The sequence below is a fragment of the Ambystoma mexicanum genome, chromosome 9 (genome assembly GCF_040938575.1).
Source record: "Ambystoma mexicanum isolate Mex_15411 chromosome 9, UKY_AmexF1_1, whole genome shotgun sequence".
NCBI classification, from domain to species: domain Eukaryota; kingdom Metazoa; phylum Chordata; class Amphibia; order Caudata; family Ambystomatidae; genus Ambystoma; species Ambystoma mexicanum.
Window position 1 is genome coordinate 294,842,232 of NC_090931.1, and position 25,013 is coordinate 294,867,244.

Sequence of the window (25,013 nt, forward strand, 5' to 3'; positions counted from 1 at the left end):
CCTAATCTTTCCAGATTGGTAGCAAAACCGCTGCTCGCCGTGTCACTTTCTTGTTCTAGATCATCAAGGGTAATCAAGGTGTCCATTTCTGCAATAGTAATTGTCGTTCGTCCTTCCAAAGCCTCTTTTGGCTTCTTTTTATATGTCAAAGTGGCAAAGAATTTCTTAAGTCGTAATTTGCGAATAAACCTGTTCAAATCTATCCTTGTTTGTACATAATCAAAACTGGCAAGCGGACAGAAATTCAAGCCTAGTTTCAATATCTTAGCCTCTTCTGTGGTAAGAATGTGGTCGGATAGATTTATAATTTGCTGTTTATTCATAGCCTCTGTGACATAATCCATTATTTCCCAGAGCGCAGTGACATTGGCAGCAATGAGTTGTTTGAATTTGTTGCCCCTCTGCCCCCTCCTTGTTTTTTTTCTCCCCCCTCTTCCTTGTCCTTGTTTTTAAAGCGCCTCCTCGAGTTTTTTTGTTGTTTGCTCGCCCATCTTGACACAATAGTCTCATTTCCTCTAAAAAAATTGAGGCGTATGGTTGGTTCTTCCTCCTCGCCTTCAGTAATATCCGATTCAGAGGTAGAGGCTGCTGATTCCTGGTGAGTCTCATTCTGGGCTTCAGGGGCTCTTTGTGTTTCTTTGGCTTTTTGTCTCATGTGGCCAATAGGTGGGCAAACGTATACACACGGCCTTGTTCATAGTGGCCCTTGTCCCTGAGAAATTTGCGTTGCTTTCTTAGTTTTATATCTTCCTCGAATGCTTGTAATCCAGATTCAATACTGGCCTGTAACTTCTTTCCTTCTTCTGTTTCTTTAACCATTTTCATTTTTTCTTCCAAGCCCTCTATTTGTCGTAGGGTTTTTGTGCGGTCATTACCAGCATACTTCACTAGCAACCGTAAGAAAGTTTTCGAACAGTTGTCAGTTGCTTCGCCCCATTCACATAGCATTAGGGGATCTTGCTCCTCAAATGACGGTATTGTAAGAATCCTTAGCCCACGTGGTATTCTTCCCACGTCGAGGTAATTCTGCAAGGAATGTTCCTCCCACCATTTGCTGATTTCCCTTTTCCGAGCCTTTTCAAGTTCTTTTAATAGTGTTATTTCATTATTGTCCTTTGATTTATCTATATATAATATTCAAGTTGTAGATACGTGTTTATTGTTCAGATCTGATACAAAATGTAATAAACTAAAGACAGACCTGTAGGATTCCCATAGAGCCACAGAAATCAAACCCCCGAGGCAGTCTGTCAAGATGGGGCCGGGCCAAGCAGCATCAGAAGCTTGGGCCGCTATGAAAGTTACCCGAGGGCCTCCCCCAGTCAGGGCCTCATCTCGGGGACCCGGCGCCGTAACCGTGTTTTCATCACAGCGATTATTGCCGCAGCTGTTTTGATAATATATCTATGTTTGTATTTTTGTAGGGGATTTGGTGGTGGGTTATAGTTGCGGTGCTGAGGGGGTCTGTGGCATTTAAAAAAAGAAAGAAAATAGACCAAAACGGCCAAGGTGATAACAACACAGTGAAATGTCAGGATGAAAACACGCGCATCCGCCCTGCTGGTCAATACCCCCAGTGTCACTTCTGCCTGCAGGTGAAGACCCCCAGTGCCACTTCTGCCAGCCCGGGAGGTTTGGGGCCTTTGCTGATGGAATTATGCACCCCCCGTGTTTCTTCTAGGACTTTCCTCATCTAGGATAGGCCTGGGCCACGGGCTCCATGGCTACCAAGCGCTGCCTTCTGCCCTTCCAAGCACTTGGACTCATAAGCAGCTCTGTTTGGTGACCTGGTGGTAAATTGGAAGGTCCCCCCTAATCTTGAGGATTAAAGGGCAGGCTTTCATACCCACCAAGTAGCAGTTTGTTCTTGCACATAGTGTGCCATTTAAAAAACCTTAACAGCTGCCTGTAGGCCTCTGCATCTCAAATAGTGTTCAATGAAGTGGCATATGGATTGCCCTTAAATTATATGATATGATACAAGTCATTTATAACACACCTGTACACAAGTGTTTCTATCCGCAACAAGACGTGGGAGGGGACCACAGGTAGGACAAAACAAACAATCTTACTGGCTCCTGTGTCATTCAGATCGTTCAAGTGCGATGACACAAAGTGCAGGAGGGGAGAGGGGAGAATGGGGAAGTGCAATCAGGGCAGCATTGCTCTGACTAAGTGCAGCCAGGGAAGCACAGCTCTGGGTAGTGCAAGGGCAACAAGGGACTGTAGGGTTACAGTTAAAGCCCCTAAGTGTGCCGTAGGCCTGGAGGCAGTGCAGGGGTGACTGGTCGCGCAGGAGAGTGATACCCAGTGAGACCCTGAGTGTAGTCAGTCGGCGCAGCAGATGGGTAGGTCAGCAGGGGAGGAATAGAGAGAGAAAGCAGAGGCAAAAAGGAAGGTCTTGAGCTGCTTCCGGAACTTCAGGTGGAAATCCCTTTCTCAGCTTGCTCAGAAGAACAAATGGCTAGCTTCAGTTATGCTCTTTCTAATGGAGTCTCCTCCCACAGGGATCGCCCCTTAGATATATCCCCAGTGCTGGTTGATTTTTGGAAGCTTTTCAGCCTCCAGGGGTGCAGTGCCGCTTCGAACCGGCTATCATTGGTGCGGTCAGCTCTGAGGGTGTTCTTTGTGTGTGGGGCCATTTGGGAGGGTGAGGAGGAAGCTGTGGTTGGAGAATCCATCGGAAAGAACATTACCAAAGGTAAGTAATTTATTCTGCCAGTAAAGTGCGTCTTCTCACAGATTCCTGATCTCCCATTGCAGTATTGAATCTGGAGGAGGGAATAGTGCATGTAGCCTCTTCTAAAAAGCAAACTGCAACATAGCCTGACGAAAACAGGCATCCTGGCCTGACATGGAGTGAAGACAGTAATGTTTGGGAAAGGTGTGCAAAGACACGCAAGTACCCACCTTGCAGATATCCCAGGCCTCTGTAATGCGGCTCTAGCCAATAAGGACGGCAAGGTCGGAGCACTCTGAAATACATAGCACAATCCGTCTAGACAAGGTGTCTTTGGTGTCCGCTCTTCCCTTCTTACTTACGTCTGGCAAAGGAGATGAACAATTGCTCAACCTCCTTGAAGTCTCTAGCAAGGGAGAGCTCTTTTGGGGTCTAAAGAGTGGAACCTCGGCCCCAGCTTAGATGGGCGGGCGGGAAGAAAACTGGCCGGTGTCATTTTTGAGAGCTGTGAAATTCCAATACTACTTTCAGAATCCCGTGATGCTGACCCTAGAGTCACTTTTTTAATGAAAGCAAATTATGGGTGTTTGAATGATAAGGCTAGAAGCTCACTGGCTCTCCTGGCGATTGGGGGATACCAAGAAAATTAGGGACAGCATTCCCAAGGAACATGGGTTCTATGTTCTTTCATCGCCTTCCATTTAAACGTGGAAAGAGTTAGAAAATGGTCATCAAATTATTTTTTAGGGGGGTTCCACCCAAACTGTCCCCCCACCTATTTTTACCTATTCTCTACCGCTCCCCCCTAACCACAACCTCTTATCTGCCCTTTCCCACCCACCCTAAAAACATTGTTTACCAATTTCGGTTCAGAATTCTTTCCACGTTTAAATGCCAGGCGTTGAAATTACTGGCGATGAAAGGACATCGTACGGAACTTAAGTGTAAAGGCTTGAAGGTAGCCACCATAAGCTACCACAAGACAGTTCAACATTAAATTCAAATCCCACTTGGGAACAATTAATTGGTGTAGCAGAACGTTAGCTAAGCCTTTTTAAAACTGCATAATCAGAGGGATGACGAAAAAGTCCTGCTGTAGGACCTTTTAAAAACTGAGATAGCTGCTAAATAACCTTTCTCTACACCAGTGTGAAGCCTCTTCCGAGCCAAGGAACGGAGAAAGTCTAAAACCGTGGATGTAGGGCAGAGAAGGGGATCAGACACCGTTCCTGACAGCAACCCGTGAACTTCCACAACCTGCAGGAATAGACACTTCATGGTGGGTATCCTGGTGGAATTAATGTCATCCAGGACATCACCCTGTGGAGCCCACTCCTTGTTCCTTGGCTTCTCAGTAGCCAGGAATAAAGAGGTTTGACTGAAGCACCCTTCCTCCCGAATGGGAGAGAAGGTATGCATTTGCAGGAGGATGGCAAGGAGGGCAGGTGGCTAAGTCCAGAAGCCAGGGTACCACGTCCTCCAAGCCGCATCCAAGGCAACCAGAATCATGGTCGGTCTGGACCTCCTGTGGACCAAAGGGATTACTTGAATCTGCGGGCTGGCATACAGATCATAGTTCCAGTCCACAATCAGTGCTTCCCCCCAGGTTCCCTCTCAATGGGAATCTCCTGAGCACTCCTGTTAACGCCGATTGCCACACTGACCGTGAAGAGGTCCACTTGTGGGGTCACTTGGTGGTCGATGAATTATGAGATGAGTAACTAATCTGGACGGTCTTGATTTGACTGTGGAGCATATTGGCCGACAGCTCAATGTAGTGGCTGGTACAGTGGGGAGGTACACAGCCGACAATCCAGTAGAGGAACCAGAGCAGGATTTGGATAGAAAAGATGTGTTTAGAATGACTATATGTACTGGAGGGGTGTGGCAGAAAAATGTACAAGAAGACGAGTACTACCAAGCGTTAACAAAATGTGCGGGTCACAAGTGGCTTGAGACTGCTGGAGATGATGTGGAAGCAAGAGGCTTCAGGTAAGTTAAACATGCACTGGTGGTAGTTGGTGAGAAACTGGTGAGAGCAGGGGCGTTGCTAGGGGGGGCTAAGGGGACTATAGCCCCTGATCTTTTGGCTGTAGCCCCGGATAGAATCTCAGGAGCTACAGCCAAAAGATTAGCTAGCCCCCCAGTGCCAACAGTTCCGACATCAGCGTAGCCCCGGGTCTTTTCCAGACCTAGCAACTCCCCTGGGTGAGAGGAGAGCGACTGACTCTTCTGGTTGGTATGAGAAACAGGAAGTGTCGCTGGCTGGTGCGGTGCATATGGCAATGGCCAGAACAAAGGCAGTTATTCAAAATTATTATTGGTGGTTGACATGATACAGGCAGTGGTCAAGAACTGTGGAGTGTGTTAAGGCAGTGATAAGGTATCGACGTTGCATATTGACGTTGCATGTTCCTCGCCTGGTGATGCAGAACATTCCTGAGTTGATCTGGGAGGAGATGGCATTGGTCATCTCGGGCCCCTCAACTTTGTTGGAGGGGCGGGCGTAGCTCATATGTGATATTAATTAATATTTATGGATATCTACCCCAAAGTGTGTAGGTGTGTTTGCTTAGTGTTATAAGTTCAAGATCCATAATTACGTTTTTACATTCAGTATTTTGGGGAGACAGTTGTCTGACTGGTAATGGCAGCCGGATGGTGGTGTGGGCGATGGAGGCATTCCTGGAAGAAAATGGCATTTTTCATGTTGACGCATCTTTTCATAGCCCTAAAGCACATGGAAGAATTGAGAGAGTCGACCGGACTATTATGGACGGAGTCAGAAGAGTGTGTAGCAGTGGTGGTGATTGGGTGCGAGCAGTCATGGAAAGGGTATAGCAGTATAGGTTGGCGCCCCATGTCACCAGGCTGGCATCATCTTTTGAGTTGCTGAAATGTTGCAAGCCCAACTCTGATCAACGGCCAGGAAAGCTTTATGATGAGATGGTAAGGAAAGGAATGTGAATGGAAGCTGAGAATGGTAAGGCAGGGATGATGACAAGAATAAAGAGAAGAAGGTACAAATAGTGCCAGGACATAGGGTGGGCATCGGACGGCCTCGCCATGTACAAAAAGGGTTGTCCAGCTTCTCAAGCTTACAGAGGTTAACCGGAGTGTTTATAATGCCGTACAGTTAGAGGATGCAAAGGTGTGAAACGAGGAGCAGGCGGCGGTGCCCAAACATGGCAGAGGTGTGTACATTATAAAACTGTACGCAGTAAGGAGATGTGGCGGCCTGTATAGTCAGACCCTGTGACCCTCACCTGCTCCCAGTTCTACCCTGGAAGCGCCTCACAGTTCCATATTCTATACATTGTTGATGTCAGTAACCAAGCAACCAACACACCTAGAAGAGGCAGGGAAAGGTAAGGGTTGGCAGGGGCATGCATGCAGATTAACATAGAAGGGCCAGAGATGCGGGCACAGCCGCTGACTGTGCAGGACAGTGCCCCGCAGAATACCAGTCTTTATCGGGGATGAGGCTGAGCCAACAGGCTTGCGGTTCCTGGCCTTCAAGGCACCTGTCTGCTTTGGATGGCATGGTGGGTCTTGGGTTTGCCACCAGCGCCAAGGCTTTTTCCTCCCCCTACCCCAGAGTGGAAGGACTTGTGGGGAGCTGCACCTGCTGTTGTCTTCTTTTCAGTGAGGAGTCCTCTGAAGGGGGGATGTGACTCGCTTTAGGGGTGGGACCTCTTCCTGGGTTTTCTCTTCTTTTCTGACTTTTGTCCCTGTCTGGGGACCAGGATTTCTTCAGTTCTTTATTACTGAGAGGCTCAGTTGGTTTTTTCTTTTTCACTGACACAATCACGGGGGGCATAGATGGGGTTTTGCCTGGGGAATGCCATGGTCCACACCTACTAGTATGGCTTTTAAGTGTCATTTGTAATTTGGCAGTAGGGCACAGGCTTTGCCTTTTAATAAGCGTGGGTCACATTCACTAGAGCTTGTCGCCTTTACGGAGTCGTGCAGGGGCCGCAGAAAAGTCTGCGTTCCTGGGCCCTCAGCTGCAGCCACACTGCAGGACAGGGCTTCAGCAGGTGGAAAGATGGCTCCCGTCACGTGTCTTCCGAGCAGTGCTGGGCTTCTCTGCCTGCAGGCTTGCTTGGCAGCCAGATCTCCCACAGCTAAAGTCTCGGCTCCTCAGAGGACGTGCACTCAACCAGACCCTGGGATTGGTACATCCCACACTGAGGGCGCACGTTCTCGAAAGCTGTCCTGCAGGCAACAGAAACTCTGCACAGGTGCAAAATGTGCACCATCAGACATAGGGGGTCATTCCGACCCTGGCGGTAGGGGGTTAACGGCGCCGGTGGAGCTGCCGACGCCGTTAACCCCCTACCGCCTCATTACGAGGTCTGCTCGCGGGACCCGCTAAGGACCTTATCGGGTCCCACGAGCGGTCCAGCATGCTAACAACGGGCCCATCATTAACTGGCCCGTTGTTAGCATGCTCACGGGCCCGTTGTTAGCATGCTCCCCATTCCCATTGAGCCCTATGGGGCTCCAATGGGAATGGGAATGCACAGGGTCTGGGTTCCCTGAATGGGGAAATACCGGGCCCTCCAAGATCGGAATGGCCCGGTATTTCCCCATTCAGGGAACCCGGACCCGGTACCCGGTAGCCATGCCTCTAAAAGCGGCATAGCTACCTCCATACTCGGAATGACCCCCATAGAAGCGTTTGCGATATCCGCCCCAGTGGACTGTGCAACGTTTCTGTAATATGGGGTCTCACCCTACTGAAAGATATTGTCTTCACTTGACCTCGTCCACTAGTGTTTTTCTATCTCTTTCTGCATTTTGAGAAAATGTTTTTTTCTTTTTTAACTGTAAGCTCCTGGTCTGTCTGTGACCAGCGCCATGTGGCTCTTTGTTTCTGGCGTGGCTGGCTGTCTTGTTCAGGCCTCTTAAAAAACAGAGGGTTGTACAAGTGTAACACTTTGAGCAGTGACCGTAAATAAGAGGGAACAGGAATGACAAATAATTTGTCTTTCTGGAATTCTATAGAATAATTGCTAAACTCATTAAAGGTTTATATCAGGCACACTTCAGGGGTGAGTCACTGATTTAGTTTGTTCTTAAACGCCTCAACTCAGCCTTTCATCCTTCTGACATCGATAAATGAGTACCAACACAAGTTGGGTGATATTGTATGCATATTTGTTCTATATGAGCCGCTTAAGTGTAAGTGCTTTATAATAACACAATCGTTTGGCCTTGTATGTCTGCTTGAATTCACAGTAATTTAGTAATATGGGCCTATACACACCAGACTGATATCAACGATACATATGGTGATACATGATACATACGGTGATACATTCTTGTATGAAATGTATATCACATTATAGTGATATGGTAATCATATTTTTCTTTGTGTACTTAGGAACAATGTGTGATGCCACTTCCTGTTTTGTCAAGGGGTGAAATGTCATGTTCCATCCTCCTTGTGATGCCACTTCGCGGTTGGGTCCAATGACATCACTTTCGGTGATGTCATCAGAGGTCAAGGGTCACGTGATGTCATTTCCGCTACCCCTGGCATTTTGGTGAAATGACGTCCTTGTGCTGCCGCCCGACCCTGTCCCTCTGTGGCCTCCACGTGCCTTCCTGTAGTCCGGTAGTTTGTCCGGGAGAGCCCCGTCCCCCCCACCCTGATGTCTTCTGCTTCACCGCTCTGTGTGACTGCCAGTTTTCTTGCCTTTCTGAAAATATCCCCCATGCAGGTGTGCGATGCCCTCTGCCTGTTGGAGGGAGCAAGGCCGTAAACATAACAGACGGCGTGTTTTCGCTGGCGTGTCAAAGTTATGAGTTTATTTTGTAATGATGTGCTCCTGCCCTCATGAGCTAAACTGGCCGTGGCGGAGGTGTTATTAGTAATATGGGCTCGGCGGAGCAGAAAGCCGAGTGACCGAGAGATCAGTGTATCAGTCAGCGAGAGGGCGAATGGAAAGAGACAACCGCAGAATGAGAAAAGGGCCGCTGTGATTAAAGGCGGGGAGCCGAGCGCAGCCCCGTCCCCGCCACCCCGGGAGAGGGCCACCGAGCCGCCGCCTCTGGGCCACGCGCCGCGGGGAGGCAGAAAGTCAGGTGGCACGCGTTTATCGTTCCGGTAAACACGGATATATCATGGTTGCCCGAAGAAGAAAAGACTCCATTTCATAATGTCGTATATGAAAGCCTCACGCCTTTTGGGGGACAACCTTCTGGTGGAGCCTGCATTAGGGTTCGTGCACTTTGCTGGAGTTGGTATCCGAGGTCAGATTGGGGCATAACATTTGGTTCAGGCACCAATTAAAAAGTGTCCCACATGCGCAAATGGCCAGTGAGTCCTTTTGTGAGACACATTTACCTGAGGTGGGGAGTTTGTGGCTAAAATGTGTTGTACATTGTGCATTTTGAAGACTATTGGTTCAGTACTGCTGTTCAAGAGTACTAGCTGCATATGCACGCAACTCATCAAACTGGCCCATTTTGACCCAAAACGAGCCCGCTCTAGCTTGTTGGGCCTGCACGTCTGGCAGGGCCGTATTTGCCCATATGCCACTGCGAGAATGTAGCTAAAATGGGGGGGGGGGGATCTTGTCAGCGGGGCCACCCTAATCGGGAATAGTAAAGCACATATTGTATTCCAAGTGTCTTTGCCGGGTGAGTGCCCATGACAAAGCGGTCAGTCAACTGCTTAAAGTGCGTTAAACTGGAGTTAGGGTACTCGCTACAGGCATGGTGTATCTTGCCAACAGCTAGCAACATCCACTAGTGATCACTATACTTGACTCTAGACTCAACCGGACCTTCCGACATGTCTGACTGCCCCTTGCCTAAAAGGAGAGGGGCTCCACCTAGTTTCTTGCTGCTGAGTCAGAAGCGGGGTTCACTAGACTGGGCCCGTTCATATAAGGGAAACCAACCGGCCACATGAGATGGCTTTTGGGTTTCAGCTACAGCCACTTTCTGAACCAAAGCTGATTGAGAGCTAGGACTTGTATTTGTATGTAGTATTTGAAAGATTAGAATCAGGTTGTTCTGTCAGAAGGGCACTTTAGGTCTCTTTCCATATGGGTAGAGGAGGAGAGTGTGGGAACAGATGCTGGTGAATAAGGACCTTGGAGTCCAGGGATATTTTTTGGTGTGTGGTTTTTTTGTTGTTGTCCAAATCGGATTGGTTTACACTGCCGGTAGAGCTGCATCTGGCCAAGTAGGACTAGCATATATGAAGGGGAGCGTTACAGATGTCTGAGCTTTAGGCGTACAAGAATCATCCTCTGAAGTGCTTGCACTTCATCCTTTGGAAGCCCAGCTGGTTTTGGTGGGTGGCTGGCATTAGTTCATGAGGTGTCTGTTTTTCTGGTAGGGTCGTTACACTCCGATGAGGTAGATCCCAGAGGATGACATCATTGGACGCCCTGCTCCCTTTTCCCAGAGACTTCGCCCATTCATGCCACCCGCAATAAAAAAATCAACGTCAAATGACACTAATCTGAGCAAGATTTACGTTCATGTGCCCTTGCCTCGGTGTGATTGGCTACTATCGGTCTGTTTGTAGGCAATCACATCGAGGTGTGGGCAGAGTTACTGCAAGGGCCGGAAAATCCTGAGCTCTTCCCCAGAGACTCGGAGAACAGCATAAAAACCCGGGGTCTCCAGGATAAACCCAGAGACTGGGTAGGTAAAGTGTTGTGAGTTACACATAGTGCTTGGAAATCTGAGTATTGTTTGATCCATAACAGGAGTAGAGAATACACGATTCCAGAGAGGCCGCCCGGAACGTCCAATGCAGAAGATGAAGCAGGTTGTGTCATTTTGGGGTCCTTGCAACTGGGTTATTTTTTTGGATGGAGGAGTCTCACGCAGATGCTGTTGCAAACTTTGGAAATCATTAAAGCCTTGTTGCCTCTGTGAAGCAGGCTTTACCGGCCATTGCAGTTACAGATGTCAAGTTTGCTCAGGTCGTTCTCACGGTCTCTGGGGCCTGTATAGCCGGCAGGGGCCCCACGGTCGGGATGTTAGCACCCCGGCTGTATGTCAATGGGCATTTTATTAGGAGGAAGGAAAGTCGGTAGTGCATGGAACGTTAAGGGCTCGGAACTGAACAACTTACCCTCATTCTGGGAAAAAAAGAAAGATGGCCACCATGAAAACAGAAAGGGAGAGTCTTCACTAAAGAACCCCCTTAGCGCATTTAAAATAAGAAGAGCCCCCATTCTACTTCCATTGTTGCCATGAAAGGGAACAACCAGAACCACACTGGAGTGGTTAGTATGAAAGGTAAAGCAGGAGGGAGCGTAGTCCTCTGCTCAGAATGGAGTGCAATACGCCGGCTGTTGCTACATGGTGAGCCATCCGCTTGGTTCTGACGCTCCTCTCAGGTGCTCTTACTGCAAATACCAGTGCACCTCTGTAGTAGCGGAAAGATGGCGGGCGACGAAGGTAGTTTGGGTTCCAATGTGACGTCTGAATTGTATTCCTTTTGCTTTTGTGGAGGGAAGGGGTGCCAAGTGAGGTGAGGGAAGAGTAGCAGGACCTTGGGTGTGGATTGGTTGATGCAGAGTCGGTTTGCTTGCTTGGCCAGAAAGCGCCAGGGCAGACTGTAACTGGTTGAAGCCCACCATAACCACTGTGTAGCTTTACTATAGTTGGGTATTCTTCGTTTACAAATGTAGTCATGTTCCGGATAGGGATTTTTGGCCGCAGAAGATTTTTGGCCACAGAAGATTTAATCGAAGAAAGAATGCATTACATTTTTTACAACGGACTTTGCCACTGATATTTGTGGGGTGGGTTTAGGCAAATAACTAATTCAGGGACCTTAAGGGAGGGGGTGTCCCCCCCACACATATTTTCAGCAAAATCGCTCAGTAAAATAAACAATGAGATGAAAACCTTTTCGATCAGATCTCATAGAACATTCATGTTCATAGCTTCTGCCAATGTGTTGGATTCTGTTACATGAATACGCTTTTCTACTATGCCAATCCCCGCAATAGTGGTTGTCCAGCACCAGGGCTTATACAAAAGTAGTGCATTGCTCTCCCACCATGTGCCAACCCAAGGGACCTGTACAGCTCAGGAGAGGAGAGAAATGTTTTATGTGTTGCCTGTGAATTGTCAAACATTATACAAATCAACTGAATGCAGGCCTTCTAGAACAAGTGGCAAATTAAACTGGCGTGTGAGGTTATTGCAATGGACCGTGGGCCTCATTACGACTACGGTGGTGTGGTAAAAATGTTGGAAAAGTGGCAGTAATGCCGTTACCACCATATGGTAAAAGATTTGGCAGTAGCCATCCACTTCAGCGCTTAAAACAGCACAATTGCCGCTGGCGGTAATTCCAAAAATTAACCATAGAATCCTAAAGAATCCAAAGGTGGGGAGACACACAACCGTGCTCCCATGGTAGATCCACAGGATTGAGTGCTGCCAACAGCACTTTATGTTGCAGGTAATTGGTGCCCACATTTGTTGTGCTCACCTATTAAGCCGGTGGGTGTGGCTAATCTCAGGGTGTGTCCTTCCCCCTACTGGCTTGCAATGGCGCAACTGCATTCACCCTCCTTTTGTCCTCTGCACGCACCCATTTTCTGTTCCTGTAACCTCCCTTTTGTCTTTTCACTGCCTCCCTTATGTCCTCCGATAGCCTTCCTACTGATCCCACACCCTCACTTCTTACCCCCCACATCCTCCCTGTTGATCCGCAGAACACCTCTTTTGATCCACAGTCTTCTTTATACTGATTCACACACCCTCACTTCTGATCCCCACCGCCAGTGTTCTGATCTGCACAGGCTCTTTACAGATCCACCAGGTATTCCCTCTGAGCCCTGCAGCCTCTCTTCGGACCCATGTGTTCTTCCTTCTGACATCAGCAGCCTTCCTTCTGATGCCCTGAGCCACCATTCCGATCCCGAAGTCTAACCTCTGATCCCATGGCCTCCCTCAGACCTCCACATCCTTTCTTCTGATCTGCACAGCCTCTCTTCAGATCTCCACGTCCTTTCTTCTGATCTTCACAGCCTCTCTTCAGATCTCTGCATCCTTTCTTCTGATCTGCAAAGTCTCCCTTCAGATCTCTGCATCCTTTCTTCTGATCTGCAAAGCCTCCATTCAGATCTCTGCATCCTTTCTTCTGATCTGCACAGCCTCCCTTCAGATCTCCGTATTCTTTCTTCTAATCTGCAAAGCCTCCCTTCAGATCTCTGCATCCTTTCTTCTGATCTGCACAGCCTCCCTTCAGATCCCTGCATCCTTTCTTCTAATCCGCACAACCTCCCTTCCGATCTCCACATCCTTCTTCTAATCTGAAAAGCCTCCCTTCAGATCTCTGCATCCTTTCTTCTGATCTGCACAGCCTCCCTTCAGATCCCTGCATCCTTTCTTCTGATCTGCGCAGCCTCCCTTCAGATCTCCACATCCTTTCTTCTGATCTGCACAGCCTCCCTTCAGATCTCTGCATCCTTTCTTCTGATCTGCCTAACCTCCCTTCCGATCTCCACATCCTTCTTCTGATCTGCACAGCCTCCCTTCAGATCTCCACATCCTTTCTTCCGATCTGCACAGCCTGTCATGTCTGCCTTTTCCTCCACACACTCTATCCCATCTGATCCCTGCAGTCTTCGTCTGACCCTGATACAAAATATTAAATATGTATATGTTATTTCACCCATATTCAGCACTGAGACAGGAAGCCAAACTGTAGTCCATATTTCCCTACTTTTGACTTCATAGCTGTCCTTTCTTTCCCCTCTAGGTTCTGGGTCGTGATGTATACACTTCCAACAACCAGCTGGGAGGAATCCAGATCATGCATTACAATGGTGTGACCCATAGCACGGTGTACGACGACTATGAAGGGGTCTACACTATCCTGCAGTGGCTGACGTACATGCCCAAGGTGAGTAGTACAAAGGGTGTGTGCCATTCTGCGCTAGTAGGTGTGCATGCACATGGAGAGTGCTGCTGCAAAGAGTATGTACCTTCCCGCAACAGCTAGAGAGAGTGCATGCTCTATTGAAGTCACCCGCCTTACCTTGCTGGTGGATGCTGTGGTGGTCAAGGCAGCCAGGTGATGCTGTGCCCACGGGCAGCCCCTTGCCACGCATGGGAGGCAGGGGATTGTCACATAGTCATTTTAGATGTTCCTGGTCCTTTAAGGGACCCAAAGGGGGCTGCCATGCCTGCATGCTCGGCTCTCTTTGCCCCATTACAGAAATCTGATCTAAAACCACGGGGGAAAGAACAGGATCTGAACCAGAAGCCAGAACACAAGCAATCCATTAGTCACTCAAGGGCTCCACATCCTACAGCTAAGACCAGTTAGGCCAACGAAGTCCATCCCAAGAGCAGACCCAGCCAGTGGCAGGTAGAGAGAGGACCTCCCAAGGGGAAGCAATCCCAAAATCCCACATCAGCACTGGAAGCCACCCCCAGGAGCAGGGCCAATCCTTATCCCAGCTACCAACGGAAACATACCAGACTTCCTTTTCACCAGGAAGAGGATGGAAGGTTCAGCCAAATCCCTAATTAAAACAAGAGTTCGTAGGGAAGGATTTGGGAGTTAGAAAGAAGAACTCATTTGGAACCGGGGAGACTGGTGAAAGCTTCTAGAGTATGGGGAGAGCAGGAGGCGGGTGGTGCCTCTGGGGGCTGGGTGGAGCATGAGACAGGAGAGGTCCAGAAGGCAGGAGTCTAACGGGGAGCAAAACCTGGAGCTGAGCAACTAAGAAACCTTGAGAGGCGTGGAAAATAAAAACCCAGTAGAAAGGCACTGAAGGTTGGGAGGAGAGTGATCCAAAGGGAATGACAAAGAAGGCCAAAGGGGAGGATAGCAAGCACATGGCGCTGCAATATGTATTGGTCTGAGGAAGAAGTGATTCAGGTGGAGGCAGAGAGGAAAGGAGAAAAATGAATGGGAAAGATGTGGGGGAGGTGAAGCGTTTGAGAAAGAAAGAGATCATGGAAGAATGAGAGAGGGCAGACAAGATGGGGGAGAGAAAGAATAACAAGGAGAGAATGGCCCAAGAAGGGAGTAAGAAGATAACCCAGTAGAACCCTGCTCACCTTACAGCCTGCAGAGAGCAGCACAGGTGAGTAGGGGAGCCCCGACCCTGTGAACTCCGGGAGGATTGGGGGGGGAGGGGCTGCGAGAAGGACTTCTGCAGCCTCAGGGTCTTAAATTCATATCTCTTATACTCAGATTGGTCCTGGGTCCTGTGTTGTAGTTAAAGCTCACTTATCCGGCACCACTGGTAATCCAATGGTACCTGATAAGCACACATCACGGCTAACCGGTTGTTGGATAAGAAAGCAAACATGCCGGATAACCAGAAGATTGAAGTGTTGTGCTGGTAACCCGCGCTCTGCCATCAATGAAATTCCCTCTATTAGAGAAAAATAGTGACCACAAATGTTCATTGAGTTATGCTTGCTAGTTTAATTTTCCATGTAATCAACCAACACGTGTTTCGACACTTGGTCACCCTCAAGCATGTGCATTTATGTCATTAAATCAAAACACAATAACATATGATTGCAGAAAGTAAATACCGCACTATTTTCCATTAAATCAAACATTAACAAAGTAAACATAACATACCAATGTGGGCAGATGGTTGGGACATAGGAGAAAATATACAGCCATGGAAATGGCATCATTAAACACACAGTAAATACTGATATTCATTCCATCAAAGAACATAGTACATATTCAGAGTTCTTAATGCCCACGAACACTTCATCATTATTATAAATGTCTTACTTCTGCCGTTTAGGTATTTCCGTTGTGAACGTCACCCTATATCGCGTGCCCCGTGTGTTAGCAGGAATTCCCAGTGTATTCTTTTTCATCCACCCATGTGGCATGCCAGATTATTTGAACATCTATGCGCGAGCTTTCATTTGTTCAAGTGCCTTGATATTAGAATGAGGCATTTTACCACTTGGTCTTGGTTGGGGTACCTGGCGATAAGATATGTTATCATAGTTAGCAATAACTCATGCATTCATTTGATGCTTAGGGTCGGCTGGCACCACAGGTAACCTCCAACATTGGGACACTTACCCATGTATCAGAGTTATTTCTTCAAATGGGTCCATAAACCGCGGAAATCCACGTGTTCTAATCTGATCAAAATGGTCGTGTATCAGTCATGGATAAGTGATCCTGTGAGGAAATCGAGCGAATATCACTCTAGAATGTCTCTATACTAACACCGCCATGGTATGTGATCACTCGCATAACCAAGTGTCCTCACCTGTTTGCGCTGTTATCCGGCTCTGAAACTTTGTTACCTGGCATTTTCCTAATCGGCACTGGTATGAATAATGGCGCCTATTAATATATCTTTCCAGTTACTAATGGTCCAAATAACAAAGCTATTACTGTGCTTCCATAGTGGCTGCTACAATAAGTAGGCCGACCAGACGTCACGGTTTTGCCGGGACTGTCCCGGAAATGGGAGCTCTGCCCCCCTGTGTCAAAATTATGTTTCATTGGAAACTGCAGTGGTCCCAGTTTTTGGTAGTAGCTCTTTATAGCTGGCAGGCACCGCTCGCACAGAAGAAATACTGAATTTTCCCACTTAAGATAGTGTTAGTTTGTGATAAATTAATTATAATGTGTGTTTAATTGAACAGCAACTCTTAAATCCCCTTGTCGGCCAACCGCTACTGAAGTGTAGTGCCTTGACAGCCACTTTCAAGAGTTAGTCCTACTTTTATGTTAGTTGCCCTGTCCCGGTTTCTTACTTTTTAAATCTGGTTACCCTAACAATAAGGGAGTTTCTAAGTGGCTGCTTAGGGTGCAAGTAGCACAGGGACACCAGTGGGAGCCATTTTGAATCTAAAAATAGACCTTCTGCCCCTTTACTATTGGATTGACAGCCGGGTACTTCACCTGCGTCAAGGTGAATCCTTGCCCCACGTTTGGGTATTTGGGTAGGTACCTCTCGTCTGACAACCAGAGGTTCTGATACTCCAACCCCCACACTAGAGAAGAGCCGCTATTCACAGCCTGATAATACCACCCCCCCCTTTAAAGTACCGACTAGCACACATACCCACAGACACTTCCACGGAGGCAAACACTATCACTCCAGCAAAGGCACAAGCACTGGTTCTTTTACACATCTAAGATTACATGTGCACTATTGTTCACAGATTTATTATCAAATACAGACTTTGGGACACACGCATCGTTGCATACGTCCACGCTCACAGGCATTGGTGGAAATGGAAAACATTTGGAGGGTGATCCCCCAAGGGCTGGTGTGGGGGTGGAGTTTGGAAGGAAGGGGAGGAGCTCTGAGGAGGCAGAGTTCAGAAGAGGCACAGCTGCCAGTTGAACTCTGATCAAATGAAATGTTAAAAATGCTGCAATTTCTTTCATTGCTTGAAAAGTGCACAAACCATAGTGAGCATACCTTGCTATGGTTTGTGTACTTTTCAAGCCATCACAGCATGCACTGTCAGTGTCATAATGTATGTTGACATCCCAAACTTCAAATACCAGAATTCATTTGGGAAAGGCAATGATCACCGAGCCTGTGAAGCTGGGGCCTTGGTGATCATTGCGCTTTCCAAATGGATTCTGCTTTTGTGCGCACAGTGCGCTTTCTGCTTAGCAGTGCTTTAAGTGGGCAGGGGCCCCTCCCCCCCACACCCTCACCCAGTCCCACCACATCACAGCAGGACACAGTATCACTGTGGCTGACTGGCCCTTCTGTCCGTCAACCAGAGGAAGTTACTGTCCTTTTGTTTCCCCCACCGCAGGTCACAAGGCGTCTTTAACCCTTGGCGATCCTGGGGACTCAGTGCCTGTTACATATTTCTGTTTAAAGAAAAGGCTAGAAAATTGCACAAACTGTAGACAGGTACACACACAAATATATAAACGTAAGCATTTATATATTTGTGTGCGCACCTTACTATGGTTTGTGTACTATGCAAGCCATCTTTTATAAACACAGAAACATATTTCTATATTTATAAAAGATGGCTTGTAAAGTACACAAACCATAGTAAGGTACGCATACAAATATATAAATGCTTACATACATATATTTGTTTGCTTACCTTACTATGGTTTGTGTACTTTTCAGGCCACACTCATCATGCAAGCCACGCCACCCTACGAGGGCCCCCCTCAATTTCTTACCCCACTTAAAGCCCTGCTGCTCAGTCACAGGGTCTTCTTTGACCCTCAGCGAACCTGGGGGCTCGCCTCAGTGATCTCATCTGCTCTGTTGCTCTCACAGAGCAGATTAGGTCACAGGGCCGATCCCCAGGTTCGTCAAGGATCTGCCTTGTCTCCTGCCGCCTGTGACATGGGGGGGGGGCGGAGCCAGAGGAGCACTGATGGCGTCAATGTGCTGTGTACGGCTCCACTCCCTACCGTAGCGCGGAAAGCGCTGTGTTTTTGTTTTATTTTGTTCCTTTTCTTTCAAAAGCCCTTTTGTTTGTGGTGGGCTATTTGGGCCTGAGGCTGGCCGGATACCGAGATCCGGCTACACATCTGATGCCGGCTCTCGGGGCCGGCCCATTGGCCAGCGCTGCTCAGAGGCATATACTCTAGGCTCTAGCGTACCATCTCCCTCGGGCAGAGCAAGGCGTGCGTGCTCTCGCGCCACACGAACACACGAAGTTTCCTTACAAGGGGGAGGTGCAGTGAATCAAGTCAACAACACTCTCCAAAACTAAAACTCGAGAACCAAACTTCTGCACCTCCAAATATCTGAAAAAACAACAAAACACAGCGGGGAGAGTCCTCGCTCACCCCGGAGGGCAGACCTTTTAAGACTGCATCATGACAGGGGGCTATGATCATGTTTTGAAGTTGATGGTAGCCAAAAGTGGGGACGTTTGGTCACTGCCCCCAATCCTTGATAAGAGAAACCGCCAATATTATCTAGGCTCTGCCCACCACGGGGATAACTGCAGAAGCACAGATGAAAACACTTCTTGTGTGATTATGTGGCAATGAGTTATGTTCTGTGTTCGTCTCTCGGAGCTTGCATTTCCCCAGTGCTTTACGTGTGCTAAGAAATCGAGGGGGGCTCTAACGCGTCGTGGGCTGCGGGGCCTAATAAGTGTGTCGTGCAGCCTCAAATCTCAAGCAGCTTATAAAGGTTTAAAAGAGGAGTGGCCTGTGTAATTAAAGGAGTGACCTAACAGAGCCAATCAAGTTTACATATGTGCAATGAAAGGGCAACAAATCTGATTTAAAAGATGTATGTAAATATGGTTAATGTGTTTTAAGATTTGTGACCAAAATAAATAAATTCAATTATGAAACAAAACATGTACACAATGCAATCCCACAGTTTTGAAAAAACATCCTCCATTCATACATACTAATTAGAGGCCTTCTAATGATAATTCTTTAATGTAATGTGTGGCAACATCAAACAATGTATTCTTCTATAATTTCCCTTTCCTGCTTGAAAAGCACCCAATTTCACATCTCTCTAACTGATGTGATTCTAAACATTGCTGAAGGTGACATCTACTGGCAAAGAGAAATATTGCCACTCATATTTCAAAGACATTCGGTGTGGGAGGTCAGTTCAGAGAGCCCTGGCAGAGCCCTGGCTCAAGGGAATTATTTGGAGACTGCTAGGGCTGAGCCCTGGCCGGCCCTGGCCCACTTAAAGCCCTGCATTGTCCCATGTTTGACCGGCCTTGCTCTGCTTAGTTCTACCCTATTTTGCAGCCTTACCGTACCCTTTTCATGTACCATGCGGACCTATACATGCCTCAGCGCATGTAATACTTGGCTGGCTCCTATAGCACAGTCGATGCTAAAGCTTCTGTATGATGGATGAGAGCAGGCGATGGGCCTGCTAGTATTACCTTGTTGCTGCTGCGCCCCTAAAGCATATGCAGTGTTGCTCCATAGCTCAGTGAGTGCTAGGTCCAGCAGCTGCTGCTTCACCAATAGTTGATGTCCTTCTTTTCCGCAGTGTGCCTCCAGCTCCGTCCCCATCCTCACACCCAAAGACTCCATCGACCGCGCCATTGAATTCGTGCCCACCAAGGCTCCTTACGACCCCCGTTGGATGCTGGCTGGAAGACCCCACCCAAGTAAGTGTCCCGAGGCCCCTGCAGGGCTATTCACGGCTCGTTGTTGCAAGAGCCACGCATTGCCAGCGTCTGCATTAGCTCATCAGGTACCAGGTACCATGAAATGACTTGGACACATATCGTGATGTAGGAAGCATTGCACATGTCGGGCTACTCACAGATGTGGGTCCTCTCAAAGAGAACAAGCTCTTTGCATTTAGAATTTGGGAGCATGTTCAAGGCGAGCCCTACACCACAAAGGGCACCTGGAGATACGCACGTCCAGATGCCCCCTTTTCACTCCATTTGCACTTCTGCACATTGGAATATGCTTCCCGAATCTACAAAAGGACCAGGTGCCGGGGAAGGCGACAATGCACGAGAGGTTCATTTCTGAACCTTTCGTGCATTGTCTTTGAAGTGAGAGCAGTGGGCTGAACCGCTGCGGCCCCACTCGCATTTCTATCTTTCAAACGAGGATAGACGTGCATGCTTCTTGTTTACCGCAATTCACAGTGACACGCCCTTTAAAGGCCTGGCCTGCCTCTGTGAAATGCGCTCCCAGCAACCACATGGTAGCCAGGCATACATGTGCTAGTGAGCTGGCCCGTGAACCTTTGGGCTGCGCAGGCCCTCTTTGAGAACAAGGTGACCTGCGCATTTTTGGCAATGAGTGCAATGCAAACAGTGCATCCTCTGGGCTGTTTGCCATTTGCACTCATTTCTGAGAATGTGCCCCTTAGACTCGCGCTTTACTGCACTCCTAGGGTTCCACAGTCTTCCGTTCTCTTTGCTTTGTCAGAGTCATTTATTGATATTCCAAAGTATGTATTTATTCCCACGTACATTGTCCTCAAAGCATCTGTAAGAAAAAGTGTAACACATTTTATATTTCCACAGTTGAGAAGCGCATTTTTTTTCATGTTTTTAGGAAAACAATATTGTCCATTTGTGGTGTTTGTGTGAAATCTCTCGTAATGAGCCTCTAGTGCTCCCCTCTTTACCTAAAGCGCTTTGAGAGGGCCCACGAGCATGGAAAATGCTGAATGAGCAATGCATATATGTATGTGTCATTAGTATTTTCAGTAAAAAGATACCCACTGCTTCATTGCAAGAAATGCACCTGCTTCCTGAGGAGCAGGGCAAGGTTATTATTGCTAAATGAGGGGGGAGGGGTTCTGGGGGGAATTGGCTATGGATCCACATATTCAAAGTTTGCTAGAGGGGTCCCGGTATGGGTGGAAGCAACGGTCTTATTCCGACTTCTAGAGGTGGAGGCGGACAGAGAAGGCTGATGTGTGTTACTGCACGGCTATGTGAAACATCAGGAAATTTGTACTGTGAATTCCTACTTTCCGAAAAATATTATACCAGCGCATATGCGCCCATTGTGGGGCCGACTGGCCCTTCGGAGGACTGCTTTGTTCCTATGGGGAGGGGTTTTTAATTGTGTTCTGGACCTAGTTCTGGACAGGTCGTCTCCTGCAGGGGCGGGCTTTTGCCGGCCTTGGTGTCCCTTAATGCTGCTGTGTCGGAGCTAGCATTGGTGGATGTCTGGAGGGAATTACTGCGAGACGAGAAGGATTTCCTTATGGCCTTCCTGGAGACTAATGTGGGCAGCGTTGATAGCTGGGGACGGTGTGGGAGATTCTCAAGGTGGTGTGATGGCTGGCGCTGGGGGTATCAGAGGGTCGCTGCGTGCTCTGGAAGACGGGATTTGCACCGTAGACGCTACCAAGCTTGACAACCCGCAGGTTGAGGTCGACCTCTTTGCGCGTCGGACCCAATGTTCGGAAGCATGGGAGAGGCCCTGTAGATTTGACTATGCGACACATGTGGCACGTACATATGCTAAGGGGGACAAATCGGGAGGTTACTAGCGTGGCTATGTAGGGTGGAGCTACCTAGGCGCACAATCACACTACTGTATGATGAATGCGGCACCCCATGATGGGGATAAACGATATATGCAGTACATGCTACAGCCGCCTATACAAGCATGACGTTCTGGTGCACCCGCAAGAGCTGAACTCTGCCCTTTCCCAGATCCAGCTGCCAAGACTCACTGCTGAACAGGCGGCCGCCTTGGAGGCACCTTTGACAACAGACTATTTAGGGGGGGTGATTGCCTCCTTGACACCTGGCAAGAAGCCAGGGGGGAGGGGGGCGCTGGACTCCCTGCAGAGTTTTACAAGGCATATAATCGTACCCTCGCCCCTGTGTTATTACATGTGTATGAGGAGGCTTACGAGAAAGTCTTGCTTCCGCCTAGCATGCGAGAGACGCTGGTGGTCCCCATCCTGAAGCCTGGAAAGTCCCTGGAACATTGTGAATCTTATCGGCCTTTAGCTATGCTGAATCAAGACATCCAAATACTGTCTAGGTGGCTGGCTGGCCGACTGTGCAAGGCGATTGGTACCTTAATACATGAGGATCAGATGGGTTTTGTACCTGGACGAAGCACTGCTTTGAATCTCAGCCGCTTACAGCACATCATTGACCAGACTAACCCCCGGGAGGCACCATATTCAGTGGTGTCCCTGAGCGCTGTCAAAGCGTTTGACTCAGTCTATTGGGAGTGGATGTGTGCGGCACTGCAGGGTTTTGGGAAAGGGAAGCGCTTTATCTGCTGGATCATGTTACTGTATACATTACCAGTGGCCTTGGTGAAAACAGGGAGACAGGTATAGGACTAATGGAACATACAGAGAGGAACTCGCCAGGGGTGCCTGCTGTCACCTATGCTTCACATACTGGCAATGGAACCCCTGGCAGTGTATTTTTGCAGTAAGAATACTCAGAGGCTGGTATTGAGATGGGGGGGATCCAGGCACCTTTTATCTCTCTACACCAACAAAGTTCTTTTATATCTGTGCGAGCCGGACCATAAATTGCCCATTATTTTAGATGTCTTGGACGATTCTGTTAAACTATCTGGGATTTCTTTCAGCAGACAGAAGTCATGCCTCTTTCCTTTAGCTGGGCTGCGGGGATGTGATGCCAGGGACCTACCAGACGTGGGACTGAAATGGGAGATTCTCACTTTTAGGTACTTGGGTATCCATATAGCCCATGTGCCTGTGGATGGGCATGTTAAAAATACGGTCAGGGCGGTGGAGGGCGTGAGAAGATCCATGAAAGTTTGGGACAAGTTGCCACTGTCCCATATGGATCGGGTAGCCCTAGTGAAAATGATTGTACTCCCGCGGTTACTTTACGCTTTCACAAATGTACACTACTACATTGGGGCGGTCTTCTTTCTATGCCTCCACACCATGCTCAGGGGCTTCCTCTGAGGTCATGGACGGCACACGATTGCGCTACACACTTTGTGTATGAGGCACCAGGAGTGGGGAATGCAACTACCACGGTTGGAACTTTATTATTTAGCTGCAGAGCTTGGATATTTGGTTGGCTGGCTGTCCGGGTTGCTAATGGCATTGCTGCGTCCGGCATGGCTTTATAGAGGCTTTGTGGGTCCTGAACTGCTGAATGGGCCAGCGGACATTACTGGTTAGACTAGGCAGACACGTGTGGGATAGAACATGGAAGGTGCTTAACCTACAGCCTCCTTTCTCGCCTCACGTCTCTATGACAGTGGATGCCTGCTCGGATGTGAGTGAGCTGGCGGTCACCAGGAGTTGGGAGGAGCTGGGGCTGACCACACGGGGAGATATGTCTAAAAATGGGACCTTCCGGGACTTGGGAGACCTGGGGCAAATGGAGGGTTTACCTTTACCCAGGAGCCCGTTTCTGCGTTATCTGAAACGGGTAAAAGAGTAAATGGGCTACCCGGCCTGGGGAACCGGAGCCTGCAGCACGGCTAGCTTTGATGTATGAAGTGGATGAGGACTGGCGCCCAGTGTCCAGGATGTATGAGGGTTGGTTGTGTTTGATCAGCACCCGGAGTGTACGACTGTAAGAACAGTGGGAGGAGGACTTGGCACGGGAGATTGTTGACGTGCAATGGGATAATGGATTATTTTTTGCCAGAGGGGTGTCGCGAAACACACAGTTTCACCTTTTGTTCTCCACCAACCTTATGACTTCATACACATGTTTTGGAGATGCGTGTAGGTGCTTGGTTTTTAAAATCAGATAGAGCTGGCCAGCATTGGTGCTGGGAACACACGATACCAATGGGACCCGGTTGAATGTTTAATGGCTGCATACGCTAGACCAGACAGATACAGGCATTCAATTAAAGGTATTGATCTTGCATGCGCCTAGAGGCGCATAGCAATGTCCTGGAAACTAACGGGGGCACCCCAGTATAGTTTGTTGTATAGAGACTTTGAGGCATGGTGCAGAGCAGAGACAGTGGGCTGGTAGATCTTTGAGGGGGGGGGTCACCTAAGAACCTTCTGTAAACATTGAGACATGGACCCATCGGATGATAAGCCACTGTGAATGCTGGGTGGAGATGTCTTTTGAATCTTCATGGCTGTACTTGCCCTTACTAAGGTGTTTGCTGGTTCGCACGCTATTGATTGCACAGCGTTTACTCCTGCGAGGGTTTCGGGGGAACTGAACGGACCCATACTCTCCTACTGTAGGATGCTACTTTGCAAGCCTCGTTTTCTCTCTTTCTTTCTTTTGTTGTACTATTTGTATTCTCTTACGTTTGGTTTCACAGTGCAAATCATCATCTTCTGTCTTTGTTGTGATATTCCTTGATGTAACAGTACCTGCTGTTGGCATGTTACTAGTAATTAATAAAACTGATTTTTTTAAAAGGGTGCTTGTCCTGAGCACGTTCCGTTTGGAAACTAGGCCGCTCGTATCAGTTTGTCATTTCTGACCGACCATGCCTTCATGATCTGTGTCTTTATTCCATACGAGCGAGAGGATTTGTCCATGACGTCATAGAGTTCAAGGTACATCTTTGAATGTTAGATAGCCAAGCTTAGGCAAATGCAGCAACCAAATCAACAAACACCTGAGTATCCTTGACACCCATTAATGACCTGAGTTTTGGTTTACCTTGGCGCGCCTCTCCGAGTCACTGGGAGGTTTTCGCTGGCCAGTGTGGCCTCACAGGCTTTTCCGGGCACTTAGCCATGCTAGGAGGACACTGGCCGCTTGAGTCCAGTGTCTGTACTCGAAGGACGTGTATTGCCCAGGGCTCTGGGCAGCTTTGCATGGTGTTGGAGGTCTAAATCTCGCTCTTCACTGATTTCAATGCACATGAAGCCCTTTATTATTGCGATCCTGCTGGGGAGGCCTACAATTACCACTAGGCCGTTTCTCTTCCATAATTGTTTTAATCTCT

The 25,013-nt window shown here is 48.3% G+C and overlaps 1 protein-coding gene across 3 annotated transcripts in view; it reads left to right on the top strand.

Moving 5' to 3' along the window:
• Positions 1 to 25,013, top strand: part of ACACA (acetyl-CoA carboxylase alpha) — a 1,281,346-nt gene that overhangs the window by 975,169 nt on the left and 281,164 nt on the right. For all 3 annotated transcript variants that reach the window (XM_069614682.1, XM_069614683.1, XM_069614684.1), the window contains 2 exons: positions 13,434 to 13,577; positions 19,642 to 19,762. In XM_069614682.1, coding sequence (XP_069470783.1) covers positions 13,434 to 13,577; positions 19,642 to 19,762 — 265 coding nt within the window. The remainder of the gene's footprint in view (positions 1 to 13,433; positions 13,578 to 19,641; positions 19,763 to 25,013) is intronic.